Raw genomic sequence first — 23,630 nt, forward strand, 5'->3', positions numbered from 1 at the left:
GTTTTTTTCTTTTTTCTCATTGAAAAATACTAACAAAACACAAAAAGGAAGGTCATCCATGTGGAACCAGTTTTTGAATGTAAACATTATCTGTCCCTCTTAGTCGGCTGCTGCGTTGTCTGTTGCCTCTGGTGACCATTATTAACAGTCATCCCGGCCTTTCCCTCTGCTTGAACAAATACGGCTCTGTTGAGATATTGACACATGGGCTCTCTTTTCAGACCATGAAAACAGATTTGTCTCCAGTTAATTTTTTTCCCGGATCATATTCCTTAGATAACTTTCCTGAGCAGTACATCTATATGCCTCATTGTTTTTAATGGCTGCGTAGATCCCTAAAAGTGGAATCGCTAGGACATAGGGTATGTACCTTTCACATTTTAACTAGTAAATAACAGCAACAATAAGTTAACTTTCAAATTGGATGATTTCATGCAAATTAAGATTATCTTCTATTAACTCAAGAACTAAAAAGTCATTTTATAATGAGAGGACATTATATATAGCTAGTTCTCGCCATCATCCATCAGAATCATTCTTCAGTCTTTTGTTCTCTGCAGTGTCCCAGGAGGCTGACCTTTACAGACTATATCACCCAGTTTCCCTTGCCCTCTGGCTTCTGGTTGGGTTCGGCCAATAGTAGGCACTAGCAGGAAATCACAGGAAGGAGGAGAGAGAATTGGGTCTCTGTACCCCTGCTGTTTCAGTTGTGGTTGCTTTCCTAAGTGTGGCTAGCCCCTCTCTCAAGGATACAGTTCCCACCATGTTATAGTAACAGCTCCCTCCTCCTGCCTTCTGACCTGGAGGCTGGGGCAGTTTCCGGTAGCTGTTAGTCCCTGATTGGCTTCCTTAACCCTGCTCACATCTCTGTATATATTGCCTTCGTTAAACTCTTTTGAGTATGTCATTTGTTTCCTGCTGGGACCAAAGCAGATAAAATTATCTGCAAGGGCAGTGTATCAATTAGGATTAATTATAGCAATTAGTTTTGGCTTGGTAAACAATGACAACAGTAACAACAAACAGTGGCTTAAGTAAGAAAAACGTTTATTTCTCTCTCAAATGAAAGACATTTAAAGGCAGGTATGGTGGCTTCACATGTGAGGAACCCTGACTCTTGCTCTAACATCCTCATTAGGTAGGTGGCTTCCACCATGTGATTCAGTCCGGCTCTAGCCATCGTACTCACATCCCACTGCCCACATTCCGGGCAGTGTGAAGGATGTACTTACTCCTTTCCTCTTAAGAAGACTCAGAAGTTAAAATTAAAGGAAACTTGGAAGTTTGTATGTCATCCCTTAGAACTTAGTCACCTGACTACTCTCCTGTTGCAAGAGAGATTAGGAAATGTATTTCAGCTTGTCAGAGCAGAAAATAGCCTGATAATTATGAATCTTACTATTTCCTTTAAAAATATAGAGGATCCTAAAGAAACCTGGCTACACAGCACATCTGCCCATTCAAATTTTTGCTAATTCAGAAAATAGTTCCATCAAATGCTGCTGGGTGGCATACTCCCGTTTCCAGCTCTCCAAAGGCCGCTTGACAAGCATCCTTTTCATGAAGTTACAGTAAGCTGTGACAGCAGTAGCTTTATGTACAAACATTTCAAACATGAAGTGAGTGAGCGGCATTTCGACCCTGAGAATCCCTAATCACCATTGCTCCTCAGTTCTCTATTCCAGGCCAGTACTCATCGGCTAAGAGTAGTTCTCGGAGCCTGAATGCATCCCATTTAGAGAGGTCTGGCATGAATGTTTCAGCTTGACTCTGTGTCAAAATGGTATGACGTCTTGAGGTGAGGGCCCAGGGGAAAGGAGGCACCAAATCATCCGTTTAACTCATGTGCCTAATCACCTCCTTTTCCATTTAAGTAGTTTCCACGTCTATTCAACTTTTTCTCCTTGAAGGGAAAAAAAGAACCTTTCATTCATCTTATCTTGTAAGCACATGGAAAATGCTCAATTCAATTCTTATTCTATATTTACCAGCCAACCTTTGATCAATGATTTCTGTCTCCACCAGTAGGATCTTCCTGTCAACAAATATTTGAACTTACTAAAAAATTGAATTAACCAGGTGTGTGATCTCTTGTGAGTGAAGCAATAAATATGAATTTTTTCAGCCTGCTCTCACTCCCAAAAAGCCAAGTAAACCATCTAAGGTAAACGAGAGGCATAGTCTGATTCTCTGTGTCTTAGGAAGAAAGGTTGAAAAGGAGGCTCCCAGTGCTTCAACTCTTCCCCAGCCAATGTATCAAAGTCGTAGATCAGCCAGAAATTAGGGGCAGGAGTCCCAACTAGTAATAGAGGTGCATTTGCCTGGAGCGTGCCCTTGCTTACATTTCTGGCAACCAGGTGAGCCGTCCGGAAGGGGCAGGGAAATAGATGAGAACCTCAACTCTAACATGTAAGCCACAGGTAACAATATGTAGTTAAGTATTTATTACCCACTGTGATGGCTTTAAAACATGTCTGCAAATTCTTTGACACTTCTCCCATTGAGGGGGCGGGGAGGGGTCTATATCCCCTTCCGTGAATCTGGGTCAATCTTGGTGACTTGCTTTTAACCAACAGAACACACCAGAAGTGACACAGCATAACTTCCAAGACTAGTTCAGGAAAGGCTTATGCCTAATTCTCTTGGGATACTCACCCCAGAACCCTGAGCTGTCATACAAGATGCCAATTACTTAAGGGCTGCCGTGTTGTGAGAAAACCCAGGCAATACGGAGAGTCCTCATGTTGGTGTCCTGGCTGACAGTTCCAGCTGAGGTTCCAGCCAACAACCAGCATGTGAGTGCAGACTCCTGCAGCCACAGTCCCCCTAGCTGAGGCCCTTCAGATAAGCCATCTTCATTTCCCAGTCTAAACTCCTTACCCACAGCATCTATGAATGTAATAAAATGGCACCTCCATACCACAAAGTTTTGAGGTGGTTTGTTACACCGCAAGAGTAACCAACCCTATTGAGTCACTGAAAACCTGGTTGAACCACATACTAATAAACACTGATGTTTATATGGAGGTCTGCTGAAAGCTGGATGATTGCCACTGTTAGCAGAGACTGCATGGCATGGTGGTATGAAGTGAGCTATAGAGTTAAACCTAAGCCTAAACCCCCTAAGCCTCTGTTCCATGATCTAGTAAACAGGAACAGTAATTCCTATCTTGCAGAATTTGTATGTGGATTAGAGCTGATGTGTGTACAACACTCAAAAAGTACAGTGCCTAGCAAAGAGCCAGAATCAATGAAACAAATAGTTAAGAATAGCAGTGCTGTAATTTTCTGATTTTATACTCCCTACCATTTCACTTAGATTGAAGCTTTATGCTCTTGTGAGTAATCTTATTTCATAAAGCCGACTTGCCATATACAGCTCAGTTGGACAGACAGATCTATAAGAGTATTTGGGTTAAATGGTAAATATAATTAGAAAATGAGAGTACCATGTAAAAACAAATCCTGGGTTATTTAGTGCCTTTAGCTAGAAATCGGCTTGTCCTACAAGCTGACTGCCATGAGTAAGACTGAATAAGCCATAATCATCAAAATGACTGAGAATTAAGAAAGAAAATTAATTTGCAAAGGTAATCGCTATAGATCTCATTAGTTCAGGAATAACCTACCTTAGGACTTTAATTAAAAATAGTATTTATTCCAGATAAATGAGTGCTGGCAGGTTTCTGCAGAATCCATAATCTTGGTTATGCTAAATCTTCTTATATTAAGGCAGACATCATTAATCTCATTTGAGATGCCCTCCTGTCTGACAGCCCTTACAGCACTGGGGCTATTTCTTGCAGCAGCCTTTTTATCTTCACGAAAGAGTTATAACTCATGCAGATACCTAATGTAAAAAGGTCTAGGCAATTAGAGACATCACTCTGAGATCTACACTGGCATTTTCTCATGTTAGAAAGCTTCTCATAATGAGTTTGTTCTCAAATGGAGGCCAATATCTCAACACTACCATTAAATTAATGGTGGTTATTTTATTATTTTATTTATTTATTTATTTCTTCCTTCCATTCTTTGTTCCAGAGAAGCATCAGGTATTTTATAATAATTCAAAGACTATGAGCAGATAAAAGAGAAATCCTAACAAGTCAGTGAAGAAAATAGGGCCAGGGAGAGAATGAGAGTAGAAAAGGCAGGAAGAAGTTGGAATGAGGTTAATATCCTAAACACATGCTGTAAAAGTTCTGTAAAATTATATAACTTTCAAGCTTGCCAGCTGATTGTTGGCTTATATTCCAAGTTTTGTATAATGATTAATTCTGAAAAATTTGTTCCCTGCCTATTCTGATTATTTCTGTACAAGTTACTAATGGATGCATGCACTGGGTTGAATGGCATCCCCCCAAACTTCATGTCCACCTGCAACCTGTGAATATGACCTTATTTGGAAGTAGGGTCCTTGCAGATGTAATCAAGTTAAGATGAGGTCATACTGGATTAGGGTGGGCCCTAAATCCAGTGACTGGCATCCTTATAAGGAGAGGGAAATTTGGATTCAGAAACACACAGGGGAGCAGGCCACTTGATGATGGGGGCAGAGACTGGAGAGAGATGGGGACAAGCCAAGGAGTGAGGCAAGGAAAGAATTCTTCCCCAGAGACTTCAGAGCCAGCACGGCCCTGCCGACAGCTTGACTTCTAACCTCCAGAACTGTGAGAGAGTAGATTGCTGTTGTTTAAGCCACCCACCCACATACTCTGTTATGACAGCTCCAAGAAACTAATACAACCCTTAAACATTTTTCTTTCTAAGAACCCAGAGTACATGCCCAGTATGGAAATAAGGATTCGAAGGGAGAAAAATTAAGTAAAAGAAATAAAATTCCAAAAATGTTGCCTAGTGAGCTTTTTGTTTAAAATGTATAGCTCTCCTATACATTCTGGCTAGTGACAAAACAAGTAGCAAGTAAACAAGTAACAAATATTAAGAGGGGGAAAAAGCTCTTGGAAGCATCCAATCACATTTAGTTTAACAGATTGCTTTTATATGGATAAATGGGCTTTTGATACTTTATTGCATACACTATGAAAGTCTGATTTTTCCCAAAGCTATACAGGGACCGCTGACCCACTCTCTGGCACAGAGGAGACTAGCTGTTTCATTTACCTCCAATTGAGGGAGGGCCTAACCTAGAGCTAGAGTCAAAAACCACAAGTACTTCAACTTACAAAACTGGGATGCAAGCATTTTAGAGCACAGGCAAGATTATCTCAGGTCTACTTTAAGACAACAGAATTAGAAAGATAATATAATACCCCAAACTGATAAACTTGTGCTAAATGTTTGCACACCAGATGAAAAACATTAGTTTGTAATCTAAATATCCTGCAGAAATGAAACTACTGCTTTATGGTGCCAGTATTTTAAGATATGGACAGCCAGTGATGTGGCAACTGGCATCCACTCATGAAGGCCTTCAGCTGGGAGTCCGGGCACTTCTCAGCTCTCACAACACAGGCCTTGCTGTCAGCGCAGCTTTGAGCTATGCTCAGAAGGCAGTACGTGGATGCTACTGGGCTCAAGTATCCTTTCCTGCCATGACAACTCAAGCTCGAAGTAACTAGATCACAGACTCGAAGCCTGCGGGCCAGATTCAGCCCACAGCCTTGTTTTGTTTGGCCTGCTAGGGTATCTTGTTTTTAATTAATTGCTAACTGTAAAAAATTGGAAGATTTCATGTGATGTTCCATACTACCAGTGGGCATGAATTTCTGCAGGGCAGTCATCTGGAGCTGAGTAGAAGTTCCCCGCTTTGCTGGAGACAAGCCCCCTCCAGTGCCCACTGTCACGCCCTTCCAGGCACCCATGGCCATACAGCACAGGGATAAGAGTGTGGGTTCCCAGCCAGACTCCCAGGGTTCTCCTGGATGTGTGACCTTGAACACATGATTGCTCTTCTCTGACCATTAGCTTCCTCTCATGTAAAATGGGTGTAATAATAGTGTCTATCTCATTAGATTGTTTTTGGGATTAAGAGAGTTAAAACATGTAAAACACTTAGAGTGGTGCCTGGCACATAGTGGAAACAATAAATGTTTGTTCTTATTCTCCTTATCATCTTACCTATTCCACTTCTCTCACTTTCATTACTTACCTGGCCCTTATTGATGTTTGTGTTTTTGACTATGGCTCCAGGCAAAGCCCCATCCTCAGTTGGAGATAAAGGAGACAGCTAGTCTCCTGTGTGCTAGACAGCAAGGCAGCAGGGGTTATACCAGTGCATCGATCAAGAGCCCAGATTCTACAGCCAGACAACCTGGCTCCCAGTCCCAACTCTACTACTTCCTAGCAATATGCTCTTGCACATATTAACTCTCTAAAGCCTGTTTACTTACTTCTATAAAAGAATAATGGAACTGTTGTGAATTAAAGTGCCTAGCACATAGTAGGTTTTAGCTTTTCTCATTAAGAACATGCAGCAGACCACACAGTATTCTCCTGCCCACCAGCAACCCCAGGCCTGGCCCACCTCAGTTTCTCCCAACAGGCTCCAGTGCCATTCCATAGTATGAGCCCTGCTGGAGGCTGTATCCCAAGGGAGATTCCAGGTCTGAGGGTGATAAATGAATTAGGAAGAAACCAGGTATAGCTTGGAGCTACTTATGATTAACTCCCTGTCACCCCTTTATCTTGTTATGCCCAAGTATATACCCCAGATAGCATTAGAACTTGCATGGCCTTGAAATTAAAAACAACTCTTCTAAGATGGAAGCAAATTTTTTCTAACACTTCAAATAGTAAAAGCATCGAAGCATATGACCAGGATGAAGGCATTCAAGTTCTTAAAGTTTTCCAATATAATTCCCTCAAGCCCTGGACAGCCTTCTCATATGATTGCCTTCACAGTGGGACATCCACCCACAGCTTGAATTCTCTCCAAATCTTATCAAATGTTTAAAAATAACTTTTAAAATAATACTTTAGACAGTCACATTAAACAGTTCCTGAGAACAGATGACCTCAACGGTGTTTCTTAAAGAATGCTACCTACTATACCTACTGTTCAACTTGTTTTAGGCTTCGTGATTCTAAACTTTTTCAATTTTTTAAAGATGCAACAAAGTGTTCCTTCTATTTTAGACACAAAAGAAATATAGACAGTTGCAAACATCAAAGAGTTGACTCAATAGAAAAATCCTCCTTATGAAATTATTGTCTGTAGAAACCTTTCCGAATTTCCGAATTTCCGAATTTCAATGATGATGAAAAAACAGCTGAATGTTAAATTGATTTTAAAAATTAAGTCATGGGAATTCCCTGGCAGTCCAGTGGTTAGGATTTGGCACTTTCACTGCCGGGCCCGGGTTCAATCCCTGGTCAGGGAACTAAGATCCTGTAAGCTGCACGGCACAGCCAAAAAAAAAAAAAAATTAAGTCATGTACAAGAATGGTCATAGCAGCTCTAGTCAAACGCAAAAAAAAAAAAAAAAAGGAACAATCCAAAAATCTATCAACAGTAGATGGGTAAATTACGTGTGGTAAATTCATACAATAAAATATTACACAGCAATGAAAAATAATAAACTACTGCTACATGCAATAATATGAGTGAATTTTGCAAACATAATGTTAAGCAAAAGAAGCAAATCTCAGAATACTAGTTACTTTTGAGAGAGATGATCTGGGAGGGACCACAAGGGAATTTTCTGGGGTATTTGAAATGCTTTGTATCTTCAACTGGGTGGTGTCTACATAGGTTTATTCATATGTAAAATTTTATTGAGCTGTACATTTACAATTAGTGGACTTTACCATATTTAAATTACACCTCAATTAAAAAGTAAGTTAGAAAATTTATTAGTCTTCGGGTGTGGATTTCCATAACTACACATGGCTCTGTTATGGTCTCTGTGGAAAGTTTGTCACTTAAAAAAAAAATTAGTATAACATATTTCTACTTGACATTGTCATTCAGATTCCTTGTCTTTGGAGTAATAGGCTTCATTTTATTCATTAAATAACATTTTTGCTACTGTTTGTTTTTAAAGAAAATTCAAAACACAGGCCAAAGTTTTGATGTACTTAAACCAAACAAGCTATGCCGAAGTTTGGACAATCTTGGCAGCTTCACATATATGCCGTTTCACTCCATCAGGTTCTTTTTCGTTATGAGAACTACCTAGGGGCGTAGTGAGAAGAAAATGTCCTTGAAGTGGCCCCATCCGGATCAGAATCCCTCTTCTACCAGTCTCCAGCTAGAGGACCTTGGCAAATCACTCCACCTCCCTGAATCTGTGTTCTCATCTGCAGAATGGCGATGGTGCCTCCCTCACAGGGTTACTGAGAGAATTAGCATAAAATTTGTAAAACTTTTGGTAGACAATTTTTAGGTGGAAACTGTTAGTCAATGGAAGTGAGCCCTTAGCTAAGACTATATTTTAAAAAGAACATGGCACGTGCTTCAAAATATCAAAGTCTCAAAGATTTACATCTAAGAAATGTGGGAAAGGCCAACATTTTGCCCATATTTAACAGCAGTATAATCCATGGTTCAGCCCTGACCCTACAGTGAGCCTTCACTCCCTCCCCAGTGTTTTTCTGTCCTCTCTGGCCTTCCATCACTAGGACAGGACATTCCTCTGCTTCTCTCCTACAAACTTCCTTTTTGCCACCTGAACATTAGGACCCCAGCCCAGGGACTAAAGCCTCGGATTCTGCCCCCAAGGGGCTGCCTAAAGCACCTTCAGCAGAGGCAGATCTCTTGTTACCAATACCTCAAAGGTGACATTTTCTCAATGTTTTTCTAAATAAAATATGACAGTTACAATTTGTGCAAAATAACGTGTCCACAGAGAAAATGAGCTATAAAGGTCAACACCACTGGAAAAGTGTGCTGCTTATTCGTGGCGTGCTGTGAACAAAACTCCTGGCTCTCACCTCAGCAGCAGGCACCAAAAAGGAGGACTTAGCGTTGAAATTTTTTCTCTGTGAAGTCAAATTTGCTTTGAAGGTTTACTTCACTGGAGGAAAAACTTGCTTTAGAGAGTATGATTCTCAAGGGAGAAGAATGCTATTGACATTTAGGACAAGACGGTTCTTCATTGTGCCAGACTGTGCCACACACCGTGAGATGCTTAGTGTCCTGACTCCACCCAGCGAGTGGAATAAAGATGCATTCAGGGATGCAGCACAGCTGGCAACTAACTCCGCCTTGGCATTGTCTCCCTGGGAGAGAAGGAAGGGTCACCCCCAATAGAATGGGAACACAGAATATAAATCAAGTTCAGCTACAGGAAAATAAAATTACATTTCTTGCTCATGAATTTGTGGGTGAGCTGGGTACATTAACTTCTGACAAGTAGAAAGAATTCATGCTTGGGAGGGGGCTACCGTAATCAAGTGTGAAACACCTAAGGGGGCACCAGTCATACCGTACACATTGTAGATTTATAAATTTACTAAACAATTGTCCCATTAATGGAAGTATCTTGAGAGGGAGGCAACTGTTCCTAATTTGAACAATGATGCTGTAGGGACCAGAGGTGGCCCCAACAGGGAGTTTGAACACCTTGGACCTATGCTTTTATTATATGTCTTTTATCACTATGTATGATTTCCCATCTTTCATAAAAATATAATGCAAACTTGTAAGAGGGCTGGTAAGACGGCTAGTTGAAAAGAGAATAAACACTAAAAAGAAAATGAATCATACCTTTTAGAAAAATTGGATTTGTGATACAACTTTTAATTTTTAAAAATTTGAAAGAAAGAAAGATCATGGGGTTAAGACAGATGTTCCCAAATGATCTCAGGTCATGAGCCCTTAGTGCCTCAGTAATATATTCACTGTGCCCCCTAGGTCTGAAGAAATACTCAGTAGCTGGTTCTGTTTATTACCAACAACTTAAGTCCAAACAACTTAAATATGTATGTCCTAGAAACTCAGTAGCCTTCTTAAAAATTACATACATTGAAAGAAAAAAATTTTTATATCATTCTTAAATAATCACACTGACAGATGTGTGCCACTCTAGCATGGCTTAACTTCTCAAACTTCGGGAACAGATTGAGCTTTGCCATCGACATTTCCTTTTCCACACTGATTTTCACAAGGTACTTCCTTGTCATCATGGTAATTTCTCAAAACCTAGCTTTCCAAAGCTATGACATCACCTTAAGGAATGTAGCACAGTATTGAAATATGTGAACTATCTCAAGCCAGTAGATTCACAACATCTGACAGATGTCAAGTTTCTGTTTCCTTTGAAGTTTTTTAATTAAAAAATTTTTTTTTATTTTTGGCTACTCTGGGTCTTCATTGCTGCATGCAGGCTTTCTCTAGTTGTGGTGAGCAGGGGCTACCCTTCATTGTGGTGCACTGGCTTCTTATTTGCAGAAGCTTCTCTTGTTGTGGAGCATGGGCTCTAGGCGCGCAGGGTTCAGTAGTTGAGGCGCATGGGCTCAGTAGTTGTGGCTCGCGGACTCTAGAGTGAGGGCTCAGTAGTTGTGGTGCACGGGCTTAGTTGCTCCATGGCATGTGGGATCTTCCCATACCTGGGATCGAACCCTTGTCCCCTGCATTGACAGGCAGATTCTTAACCACTGGACCACCAGGGAAGTCCTCCTTCAAATTTTTAAATGTCGCATGGCACCCCCTGTGAATTTGCTGTAACTCTCCTGCAGCATCTCTGTGCACTGTTTAAGACAAAACGGATTAAGACAGTGAAACCCTAAACACATTGAAATTAACTGTAGTGAAGATATTTATCATGGCCTAGCACCCGTGGCTCTGCAGAGCTAGAATTAAGTCTGAAAGTCCAGCACTCAAGAACCTGTTTACTTCTTCTTGGGCACTTGAGATAATGTCTTCAAAAGCATTTTGAAAATTCTGAAGTGCTGTAACAATAATACTTGCCGAATTAGCTGGTAAAAGAGCTGTCTGCTAGAATGGAAGATCCAAGAGGCCAGGGAGTTGTGAATCCTCAATGCCTAGAATAGTGCTCGGGATATAGCTATTTTTAAATAAATAGTTGATGAATTAATAGATGAAAGAAAAGAGAGCACACTGACATTTCAAACTCTTGGTATTTTTAATAGAGTTGTAGCGTTGTCGTGGGTTTCATGCTTTTCTTTGTATTCTCTCAACTTGGTCAGTGACTTTCCAAGTGAAACCTAAGTTGTAGTGTGGTTAGAGATTACTATGTGTCTTGGCGTGTTTCTCCTTGGGTTTATCCTGCCTGGGACTCTCTGCGCTTCCTGGACTTGGGTGGCTATTTCCTTTCCCATTTTAGGGAAGTTTTCGACTATAATCTCTTCAAATATTTTCTCGGGTCCTTTCTCTCTCTCTTCTCCTTCTGGGACCCCTATAATGCGAATGTTGTTGCGTTTAATGTTGTCCCAGAGGTCTCTTAGGCTGTCTTCATTTCTTTTCATTTTTTTTTCTTTATTCTGTTCTGCAGCAGTGAATTCCACCACTCTGTCTTCCAGGTCACTTATCCGTTCTTCTGCCTCAGTTATTCTGCTATTGATTCCTTCTAGTGTATTTTTCATTTCAGTTATTGTATTGTTCATCTCTCTTTGTTTGTTCTTTAATTCTTCTGTTTGTTCTTTAATTCTTCTAGGTCTTTGTTAAACATTTCTTGCATCTTCTGGATCTCTGCCTACATTCTTTTTCTGAGGTCTTGGATCATCTTCACTGTCATTATTCTGAATTCTTTTTCTGGAAAGTTGCCTATCTCCACTTCATTTAGTTGTTTTTCTGGGTTTTATCTTGTTTCTTCATCTGGTACATAGTCCTTGCCTTTCCATTTTGTCTATCTTTCTGTGAATGTGGTTTTTGTTCCACAGGCTGCAGAATTGTAGTTATTCTTGCTTCTCTAGAGATTATACATATAAAAGTGCCTAGTACTTAGAGATACTCAGTAAATGATTAATTTTTTATAGGGAGATAAAGCAGGGTGGTGGCAAGAATACTAGCTTTGGAATAGGGCTAATTTGGATTTGAATTGACTGGATAATCACCAGATTTCTCTGTGTCTCAGGTTTTCCATATATAATATGGAGATAAACATCTTAGTACAGCAGTCCTCAACCTTTTTGGCACCAGGGACTGGTTTTGTGGAAGACAATTTTTCCAGGGATGGAGGGTGGGGAATAGTTCAGGCGGTAATGCGAGCGATGGGAGCAATGGGGAGCAGCAGGTGAAGCTTCGCTTGCTCACCCGCCGCTCACCTCCTGCTGTGTGGCCCGGTTCCTAACAGGCCATGGACTAGTACTGGTCCACGGCCCAGGGGTTGGGGACCTCTGTCTTAGTATACAGAGTTGTTGTAAGGATTAAATGAGAAAATGTATACAAAGCACTTAATACAATGCCTGGAACATAAGAAGTACAAACAGGAGCTATTATCCTTATAGGTAATTTTCACTTTACTTGACTTATCTCATTCCTCTGAAGGTAAGTTGCAGGACCTATGAATAGACTGTGCATTATATACACCAGGCACATGCTACCTCAGGGCCTTTGCACTGGCCTGGAATGCTCTTCCAATACATGTCCACCTCCTTCCAGTGAGCCTGCTCAAATTCACCTTCACGATGAGGCCTACACAGAATTCCCTGTTTATAACTACACACCTCCATCCCCCTTACCCTGCTTGGTTTTTCCCCTAACACCTATCACCTTTTAACATACTACTTTCTATGTTATTTATTTTCATTCTGCCCTCACAAGAATATACACTCCAGGAGGACAGGGATTTTTGTCTGTTTTGTTCACCAACAACTCAGTGTCTAGATCAATCACTGACAGAGGGTAGGCACTCAGTAGATACTTGTACAATTGAATTGAATTGATTTTAATATATTCCCACTGAATTTTATACTGTTTAATTTGGGTCCATTTTTTAGTTTGTCAGCATAATTTTGAGAAGTAATAACTTGCTTTCATCCTGCATCTTTAAGTGTGGCCCATCACCCACATTGGTGTAAGTAGCCCCCACCCGGGAAAACTCCAGGCACCCCACCCAGTTCAATTACTGGCTGTGTGAACTTTGGCAATTTTCTTAGCCTCTCTGTGTCTTGGTTGCATTACCTATAAACGGAGATAAAAAACCATTGCTACTCCATAAAAATCTTGTGAGGATTTAATGAGTTAATACACAGGAAGTGCCTATAACAGTGCCTGGCACACATTCAGTAAATATGAGCTATTGTTTTTCTATCTACAGCCAAGTCCAGGACCTTCTCCCCTTAGTCCTGCTCTGCATCTCTATTCTCCCCTCCTCTGGTATTCATCCTCTGCCAACCCACCTCGTCTTTCACCTCCTCCCTCTTTACCTATCTGATCTGAAACTGATGAGGTCTCTTTAGCTTCAACTGTCCTTTTTCCTCTACTAACTATTTTTTAAGCATTGGCCATTAGGCCCAAACTGTTTTTAGAAGCTCCAGGTAACTCCCTGACTAACCTGTGCCTGGACTAAAGTTTTCATGTTTTAACAGTGCAATTCTAAGAAAAATCCCAATGGGAACAAGAGGGAAAAACTTCTCACAAGTTGCTTTATTTGACCTTAATCCAGAACTATTTTAATCCTATCATTTATCACCAATAACTTACCCCATTTCATTTAAGTTTTTTTTTTTTTTTTTTTTTTTTAAAGTGTGGCCTCCTTAACATCTTGGGTTGTATTATTTTAAAGAGAAAATAATTTCAGGTCTTCTAAAACTATTTTTTTTTTGCCTTGAAACTAATCAAGAAGATCCCTAATATGTATATGCTCTCTGAACTTCATTCTGAGGCTGGGGAAGAAAATATCCTCTTCCCCGGAAGGGCTATACTATCTCAACTTCAGCTGTGAAGGCTGCCCAACCTCATGTCACCAGTTTCGGGAAAGGGGGGCTGCCAGAGAACTTGGCTAAAGGTGGGGAGGTAAAAGGTCCAAAGGATTAAATTTCTGGCTCCCAAAATAACCCTGAGTACTCCTGCCACCTCCAAATCAGGCCCTGCACGCTTCTTCACTCTGGCAGAGTGCCACTTCTCTGGCCCAATCCCAGGAGGCCCTGTGGAGCCATGGATAACACTCTCTCTCCACATGACAGCCCTCTAGAGAGGCTGGGGAGCCCACTTAATTAAGGATGGACATGCAAGGTGCATTTTCTCTCTTCTTAGACTCAATTGTTCTTCTCTTTCTTTAATGTTCTTTCTTTCTTCTTCTCCACCTTTCTTTAGGCTCCTGAAAGTTCTCAGGACAGTGTTTTCCAAAGCTCAATAGTATGAGAACCACTGTCATGATGCCCTCCCCCCTCCCCCCCAACATATCCAAATCCCACCTGTACTGTTTCCTTAAATTAGCTCACTTTTTCACTTAGTGTTTAAAGACTAGTTACTGCTTTAAATTTAAAACCAGTTTCACTTGCCATAAACAGAAGGCTCAGATATAAATACAATTAAAACAAAAATATACAGTAATGGAATTTTAGTTGGCTACGGCTGCTTGCTGCAGGCCTTGTGCCTGAGTCCTCCTCTGTTAAGGAATGCTGGAGAAGGTGTTAAAGACATACCAGCATCAAAGTGAGACTTGCTTCTTGAAAGAGGGACTGGAAAGAGGATGGAAGAGAGCAAAATTCTCATCTTATTTTTAAAGAACATGTCTACGTAAAACTTAAGCATTTCCCACTTTGGGAAACACTGCTTTCAGTTCAGGCTCACAAAAGGCAAAGATTGTTTGTTGAAATCTGATAGGCCTCATCCCATTTCCCTCAAGTACTGGGTACACTATTTACTAACTGTACTCAAAATCTTTTTGCATATCTTTTCTTATTATTTGTTCACAGTGTCCGACCAACCACCACAGAGCATTTCGGATATAGGACTCTGCTGTGGATCACAAAATGTGGCCGGTGAATGGGTCTTTGGACGCCATTTGGCCTAAATCTTGACCCATCTCCATTTTCCCGAAAAGAGACTTGGGGTTCGAGGCCGAGGGGGATTTGCCCAAGGTCACACAAGGGGTAGACTGATTTCTGTGTTCCTGCAGCCCAGAGAACAAGCTATCTTGTGCTACCCGAGGCTTCACGATGGGTTGCCTGGCTGGCGCGTGGCCAGACTTCCAGTCTCCTGTGTTGATGGCGGTTGCCATGGCAGTGGCACATTGTTTTCCCGCCTCATCTTGGTGACGTTATGTGACCAGCGTCCAATGGGAAAGCAGCTCCGCGTCAAGCACCGCCTTTCCCGACGGGCACTGCCTTAGCGACTGGGAGACAAGCGTCGACAGTGCTGGACCGGCTGGCTCGGGTCGCGGCCGCGGCGTTACATCGTTTTCCAATCTGTCCGCAAGCGCCGCCGCCCGAGACAGAGCCAGGATGTTCGGGATGCTGAGCAGCAGCTTTGAGGATGATCCCTTCTTCTCGTGAGTGTCGGCGGGCCGGGAGCCGGGGGTCGCGCGGGAACTCGGGGATCTTGAACGGAGCTATCTTAAGGGAAAAGAGTCAGTTAAAACTCAAGAGGGCGAGAGGGAATTCGAGTGACTCCAGGAGGCAGTTTGAGGGAGAGGAAGACTTGGGGGGCGTGAGAGGGAACGGAGAAGATTTAGGGGCGTGTGAGGGAGAGGAGAGGAGGATTTCGGGACGTGAGAAGGAGGGGAGAGAAATTTGGCGGGCGTGAGGTGGGGGGATTCCCCGCCCAACAAACCCGTGTGCCGGCTGCTCTCAACTTGGCCAGACTTCGGATACTTCCCGCCCCGCAACCCCTGTGCTTCTGGTGTTGGGAGTCCCGTCTTCGCAGCCGCAGAGGCTTTGCAGGTGACAACGGTAACTGCCCTCTCGGTGGAACTTCTGCAGAGAATTATACTTACAGGACCCTTTCCACACCTGCTTCTATTCCAAATGAGGGGCAGGGAATGTTTAATAAGTCTTCAAAAAAGGAACCTTTTTTTTTTAAAGAAGTATTTTCCATAATACGTGCTTATAAGAGCACTTGGAGAGTTTTGCTGTCTTTCCCTGGAAGTGGCTGGAAATTGCCAAGTGCCCTGTTTGTTTCCTTTGCTTGCTTTGTTACAAAGCTAGCCTTGTTTGGAGAGAGACTCCTCTTTCTGTCAAAAGTACAAATAGGACAGGGAAGCAGAGAGAGGTGCACTGAACACCTCAGGTAAACAAGTGCCAACCCAGTGAATGGTTCCAAGTGAAATAATATGATGCCTTAAGACGAAGGCATCCAGAAATTAGTTGTTTCATTATGATCTAATTTTCTGGGTTTTGCTGTGTCTTGTTTTTCCTTTAGTTCTTCCTTTGTCGATTATATAAAAGTAATAACACAATCTAGTGATCCCTAAAACAGGAAGATTTGTGTTACTTTTTTACCCGTTTTGTCAGTTTGAATTTTGACTTGCTGTCCTAATTTATTTTGATCACTTAAATTCTCTATCTGTGCAACTTGGGGACCATCTTTTTAAAAAGTTAAAATGTTAACAGTTTACTACATCGATTTTTTTGTTTGTTTTTAAAGAAAAATATTATATTGGCTTAAATGTGTTAGTACTATATTAAAACCAAATAACATAAAAGTAATAACTGAAAGAAAATTAACAGTAGAAAGATGAAATGATAAATTTAGAAAAAGTTAAATGATTAATATTTTATTCTAAAGATTATTCATTATAATTAAGGGGTGTATGGACTCTAGCAAATTTATCATGCTGTTTTAACTTGTTTAGGAGCAGTTGGGACGCTTATGACCAGTGTCATTTTAACACATTTCAAATTTTGGATTATGATTTGCTCTTTTAAAAGCCTCTGAGAGTAGGGACTAAATATATCCATAGATTAGTTGAGCTGTTGAAGTGGCTCTTATGTAATTGTGACATCAGTACAATGGGCGACAGTTAAGAAGATTATGACAGACAACTTTTGAGTTGTATTGTCTTTGATTATATCAAAAGAGCAATGAACTAAACTAAACCATGAATGTATAATTAGTACCTTCTTTAAAACGTCTAGCAAAAGTGTAATTTAAACTCTTGGGTGACGCTTTCTGAGCAAAGGCAATGAACCCAAGAGTCAGGGTCAGAAATAGTAACAGACCACAAATAGTAGGCATACATCAAAGAACACTCTTCCCATGGGCTTAGGATGGATAGGACCATCAGTTACATGTCAGTAGGTTTTTCAGTCATCATTTTCTGTAGCCTTCTTCAAATGTAGGCAGCCATATCATAGAAATCTGGGATAAAATTAATTAACTTTATAAAACTGACTTATAATTTCTTTGCTCCACAATTAACAATATAGAGAATAAACATAATTAGGGGAGACAAGGGAGAAAGAGAATGTGAGTTTATATTTATTTCAAGTAATGTGTCATTTGACCCATCCCTTTTACCCGAACCCCAAACAAAATGAGAATCCACTACTTAATACAAGTCAAGCATAAGGAATTGATAAAGGTGACAGACTCCTTATTAAATCATCCACTGACCTTAAGGAACACAGAAGGGTTCCATGCCCACCATCTTTTATATAAATATTATCCCTATTGCTAACATTATGTGTCTGGTCATTGGGTTCACTAGTGGCTATTTTAATGTCTGACATGTAGAAAGTATTCAAGAGATATTGTTTAATGACAATCTGGCGTCTTTTACTCTGTCTTGTAGTTAATGTGGTATTTAGTTGATTGCTGGATTGCTGAAAGTAGTTACAGATGGTCCCCAATTTACGATGGTTCCACTTAAAGAGTTTTCAACTTTACCATGGTGAGAAAACAATACACATTCAGTAGAAACCATACTTTGAATTTTGAATTTCAGTCTTTTCCCGGGCTAGCGACATGTGGTACAATACTGTGATGAGGTAGGCAGTGGCAGGGGCAGTGAGCCTCAGCTCTGTCAGCCACACGATCACGAGAGTGAATAACCCATCACTGACAACCATTCTGTTTTTCACTTTTAGTACAGTATTCAGTAAATTACACGAGATATTCAATACTTTATTATAAAGTAGCCTTTGTGTTAGTTTTGCCCAACTGCAGGCTAACGTAAGTGTTCTGAGCACGTTTAAGGTACACTAGGCTAAGCTATGATGTTTGGTAGATTAGATGTATTAAATGCATTTTCGACTTACGGTTATTTTCACCTTACGATGGGTTTATCAGGATGTAACCCCATCACAAGTAGAGGAAGATCTGTATTTGCATTCAACAGGTGCCATTGTTGATGTTGGCACTTTCTAATTTAAATACTACCATTTTCTAAATAATTCATTAGTTCAGAATCAGGGATATTAATAATAAGCACACTCTACTAATTTACTAATTAAAAGTGGGCAGACAAAAAGTATATACTTCTTGGATATAAAATTAGAATTATTAAATAAATTAGAACTAGTAAAATACAGTGTCAAATTGTCAAACACTTTAGAGATTTGAGTAAAAAACAAAATCTAGTTTTGAATTCAAATATATTCATTTTTAATGGTTACCTTCCTATAATAGCACATATTAAATGTTTCATCAGAAAATTAAAGGGAAACTTTAAAAGTGATATTTTAAAGTTTGTTGTTTTATTATATATTTAGGACATTTTTGGTGTCATAATATGTTTCAGAGCTGAAGTTATTTCAGTGAAAATTGCCTCACAGTATACATTCACATATACCTTTTTAAACAAATAATACTTGTAATTTGGTTAAAAACACAAAGGCTAAAAGCTAGCACTTCCTGGCATGCAGTTTTCTCTCAAGAATACTACTTTCTCCTCCCATTTGCACTTTCTTAAGAATAGAAATATGCAAGTATGGACAGAAAAATTAATTTGAGAATAAAATGATTTTGGCATCTATCCTACACCCTAAAAAACATTGATTATTAAATGTAAAAGTTTACATATATTTAGTACAATCTAGAAACTTCTGCTTTGTACAGAAACATGAACTTCGAATCTTCTGAGCTACGGAAATGAAATTCTGATTGTGCAAGTCTACAAAGAATAGCTGTGTTACTACTTATCAGCTATTAGACATTAAACAGCCTTTAATAAGGTAAATCAGCCTTATTTTTCATAGTAAATTGTTAGCATTTCTTTAAGCCACCCAAACTCTTCATGTGGGCACCATATTGTGATGACCAGTCTTTGGTTAGAGAAGCCCTGCATATATTCTTAGGATGTTACTTTTTCTATCTCCTCGCTCTCATCAGGGGCTAAAATTTACATATCTATAATCTCTATTTTTAATTTTTAAAAATTTATTTATTTTGCACTTTGGAGGTAGTCAGAGGACACTGCTTTGACCTATTTACTGAGTTGAAAGTGAATGTATTACACATACAAGACAGGCATTGACTGATATTTTCTTGATTGAGAATATTGCCACGGCAGAAAATAAAACAAAATCACCTTATTAAATAAGCTAGACTGTTCGGGGCATTCTTTGGCTCGTTAAGTATGAACCATTGAGTTAGGAGCCAAGGAGCACAACATGATTATGACATAGTCAAAGAATGCCATTTGGTACCATCTGATCATATCATAATGCTTAGTTCTGTCAGTGACTTTGTAAGCATTCACACAGAAGTAGGGGAGTACCTACAGGATGGGAAGGAGCCATAGTCATTCCTACATCTCTTACAATATCAAAGCCTTCTGCCACACCACCGTTTTAAACTGTGCTTCTAAACAGTAGGCAAATAAAATTGCCTATGGAAATGTAATTCATTCTTCAGGTATTTCTTAGTTTTCTACTATATGCCCAGCCCCATGGACTTTGTTATAAATTTGTAGAAGTCATGGTCCATGCCTTAAAAGATTCTCTTACGAAGGTTGTATGCATTATTTCTAGTGTTGAAAATATATCATCTGATCTATTTTCTTTATGGACCCATACACCTTACTGAGACTAGGAAACATTTTTTTGTGATCAAAGACCCATAGCAATCTGCTTATGCCACTACCATGTATAGTGGAAGGAAGGAATTTCCCTTGATGAATGGGACTGCCGTATCAGTTATCTAAGACCCTTGTGTAATAAAGAATAGTGTACTGCTTTTTTACTTAGAAGCACAAATATCTATATTCTTGTACAGGCCAGTAAAATTGTAATTCTGGTAAAAAATATATATTACATGTATATATAATATAAATATTATATATATATATACAACATATATATATTTGAGAGAATCTTAAAGAAAAAAAACTTATTCTGAAATGAAACATTACCAGCCCTTAAAAAAAACACTTTTATGTTGAGGTTATCCCAAGAGACCTAGAATCAATCTAGGAGTTAAGATTTTTTTGTCGGGGGAGGGGGCAACAATTTTTCCTAGCTTCTGATAGGCAAATATAACGGAGTAGAAAACATATGTTTGGTGCTAAATTTCATTCTGTTTGATTGTGGTTTGTGTCAGCAATGCTGAAAGAAGTAGTATGGCCATTATAATAGTATACGTAAATTTTTCCTCATTTAAATGAAAATGCGTTCTCATGGAAAATCTGAAGACTATAGAAAATTTGGTAAAGGAAATCATGCAACTCAAGATTTTAGCTACTATCATTATTTTGGTGTATTTCGTTTCTATTTTCCATATATGAATTTTTTTCTCCAAAATTGGAACCAAACTTTATGGTTATAAATATACTATTTTGGCTTCCCGGGTGGTGCAGTGGTTAAGAATCTGCCTGCCAATGCAGGGGACATGGGTTCAAGCCCTGGTAGGGGAAGCTCCCACATGCTGCGGAGCAACTAAGCCCCTGCGCCACAACTACTGAGCCTGCGCACCTAGAGCCCGTGCTCTGCAACAAGAGAAGCCACCGCAGTGAGAAGCCTGCGCACTGCAACAAAGAGTAGCCCCTGCTTACCGCAACTAGAGAAAGCCCGCGCAGCAACAAAGACCCAATGTAGCCAAAAATAAATAAATAAATTTATAAAAATAAATATACTGTGCTTTTCCTCAACATATACCATAAGCATTTCCCTAGTCTTTAGGTATTCTTTAAAGCATGAATTTAGTGGATGCAAAATACTGCATCCTGTGGATGTACAAAGAATATTTTTCATATACATCTTTAACCACATTTCAAGTTATTACTATAGACCAGTTTATGTACACAGTATGACCAGTTTATAGGGTATTAGCTTTGTAAAGTGTCATCATATTTCTAGTTTATTTTCCTAGAAGAATAAAACATTAATTTTCTTTCTTTTTTAAAAAATATTTATTTATTTATTTGGCGGCACCAGGTCTTAGTTGCAGCACGTGGGATCTTTGTTATGGCCTGCGGGATCTTTTGTTGCGGCATGTGGAATCTTTAGTTGCTGCATGCGGGATCTAGTTCCCTGACCAGGAATCGAACCTGGGCCCCCTGCATTGGGAGTGTGGAGTCTTAACCGCTGGACCACCAAGGGAAGTCCCTAAACATTAATTTTCAAAAGAGAACAATATGAATATGTAGAAAAATGTAAAAACTCTTCCTACCTGAGAAAACAAACTCTATTAGATTAATTTTTAAAATATTAAAATAACTTCTTGCTACCACAAGAGATTTTGCCTTTGTTAAAAAAGAAAAAAAATCAAGCTTGAACAGGAGAAATCTTAAAGTCCTGTTTCCAAGCAGCTGCTGTTTTGGGTAGACATGAGTTGAACTCACTTCAGGGTCCAGCCAGGTTTCTTCCTGAATGGTTCAGACAGGTGCAAAAGCCAGACTGTGAGCCCACTTTTGTCTTAATGCTTTTTCCAACAAGCAGCCTTTTGTTCATGTCAATAAAAAAATTAAGATTTTTTTAGCATTTGCTCTATGTATAAATATACCTACTCCTATTTAAATAAAGAGAAACCTGGGCAACATTTTAAATGAGCCACATTTAGTTGCTGCATTTTTAACCCAATTATAATGCAATCAGAAAAATAAATCTTACTGAATGTTATGTTTCTATAGGAAAATAATAGCTATTTAATACTCATTTATTCACTGAGCAAAACTAGTATTCCCTGAAGTATCTTTCTTCATGCAGTTGAATGTCATCCATGTATCTAAAGGGAAAGTTGACTGGTTTTCTTAAGTAACTGCATATTAATTAGAATGAATATTTTAATCTTCATACTTGTACCCATATTCTAAGCTCTAAAAGTCCAGTGAGTATAGAGATCTCAGCAAAAGGACTCTCTTTTGACTCATCCATTTTAAAAACATCAGATGGTATGAAATTCTTTAACTCTACATAGTTCTATTTCTTTTTTATTCTTTAAAGATTTTTATGAAACATTTTGAATATATACTACAAAAGTGTAACAGTATAACAATACTGCATACCCTGCACCCAAAATTTCAAAATTTACACCTGCTTTACCCATCTCTGTCACTGCTGCTGTCTCCAAAGCATTTTGGGCATTTTTAAATAAATTTATTTATTTATTTATTTTTTGCTGCATTGGGTCTTCGTTGCGGTGTGCGGGCTTCTCATTGCAGTGGCTTCTCTTGTTGTGGAGCACGAGCTCTAGGCGTGCGGGCTTCAGTAGTTCTGGCACGTGGGCTCAGTAGTTGTGGCTCACGGGCTCCAAAGAACAGGCTCAGTAGTTGTGGCGCATGGGCTTAGATGCTCCACGGCATGTGGGATCCTCCCGGACCAGGGCTCAAACCCATGTCCCTTGCATTGTCAGGAGGATTCTTAACCACTGCACCACCAGGGAAGTCCCCAAAGTGTTTTAAACCAAATTCCAGACTTCTTGTCATCTTATTCATATGTATTTCTAAATACATCTCTGAAAAATATTGTTGTATTCTTACATCACCACAATGCCATATTTACATCTAACAAAATTAAAAATAATTCCAATTTCTTGGTATCATCTGGCATTGAATATCATCTAGATATGAAATACTTAGGAACAGTCTGGTTTTTACGGTAAAAACTAGGAATTATTTCTTAGACAACTCATTTATTTGTCTTAGAACTACTTGAAACTCTGTCTCTTTAAGTAAAAAGTAGGGAGATACATACACCAAATTCTGATTCCTTAATTGTAAACTAACTTTTGATCTTCACGTCTTGATTTGGGAAACTTGATTTTCGGAAACTGTTTCTGCCCACTATTCTCATTGTGTGCCATTGATCCACTTAATTTTTAAATTGTCACAACTTCCGCATGGTACTAGTTGCCTATACTTCTGCTAAAATAGTGATTCTCAAACTTTTAACAGGTGGCAGGTCTAGGAATAGTAGTCTGTTAAATTTTCCGTGCCCATCGCTCCTATTAATAAGACAAAAATCCAAAACTAAAAATTCTATAAGAATTCATGGGAAAATTATTTATGATATTTTTCTTCCTTGTGTGTATAATATCTTTACTTGATTATTCGTAATATGTTAGAGTCTGTTTTTAGTTGGAAAGAATGAAATATGAATAATCTCTAAATAAACCTAATGCTCTAGTGTCTTCAGTTTATCCTATTTCCTAAATGAATTTAGTACAAGTACATTTCTGTAGTTAATACTGAACGTTCAACTAAAGAGACTCTTCATTCTCAGAGATTCGGTTACTAATTTGTTTAAGAACAGTTTAATTTTTGGACTCCTGTTGAAATTTTTGTGTTCTGTTGCACTAAGAGCATCCTCAACCTGCACACACTGGAGAGCACTTTCCTTTTATGACTTTGCATAAAGTTTGTCAGCAGGAAGGAGGCTGG

At 39.4% G+C, this 23,630-nt stretch overlaps 1 protein-coding gene across 3 annotated transcripts in view; it reads left to right on the forward strand.

Annotated features, from left to right (window-relative positions):
• MLF1 (myeloid leukemia factor 1) overlaps positions 1-23,630 on the forward strand; it is a 56,319-nt gene that overhangs the window by 5,980 nt on the left and 26,709 nt on the right. For all 3 annotated transcript variants that reach the window (XR_007477364.1, XR_007477365.1, XM_049709750.1), the window contains exon 2: positions 14,791-15,365. Coding sequence is in view for 1 of the 3 variants with exons in the window: in XM_049709750.1 (XP_049565707.1) it covers positions 15,319-15,365 (47 nt within the window). In the remaining 2 variants the exon portion in view is untranslated. The remainder of the gene's footprint in view (positions 1-14,790; positions 15,366-23,630) is intronic.

The sequence above is a fragment of the Orcinus orca genome, chromosome 5 (assembly GCF_937001465.1).
Source record: "Orcinus orca chromosome 5, mOrcOrc1.1, whole genome shotgun sequence".
Taxonomy (NCBI): Eukaryota; Metazoa; Chordata; class Mammalia; order Artiodactyla; family Delphinidae; genus Orcinus; species Orcinus orca.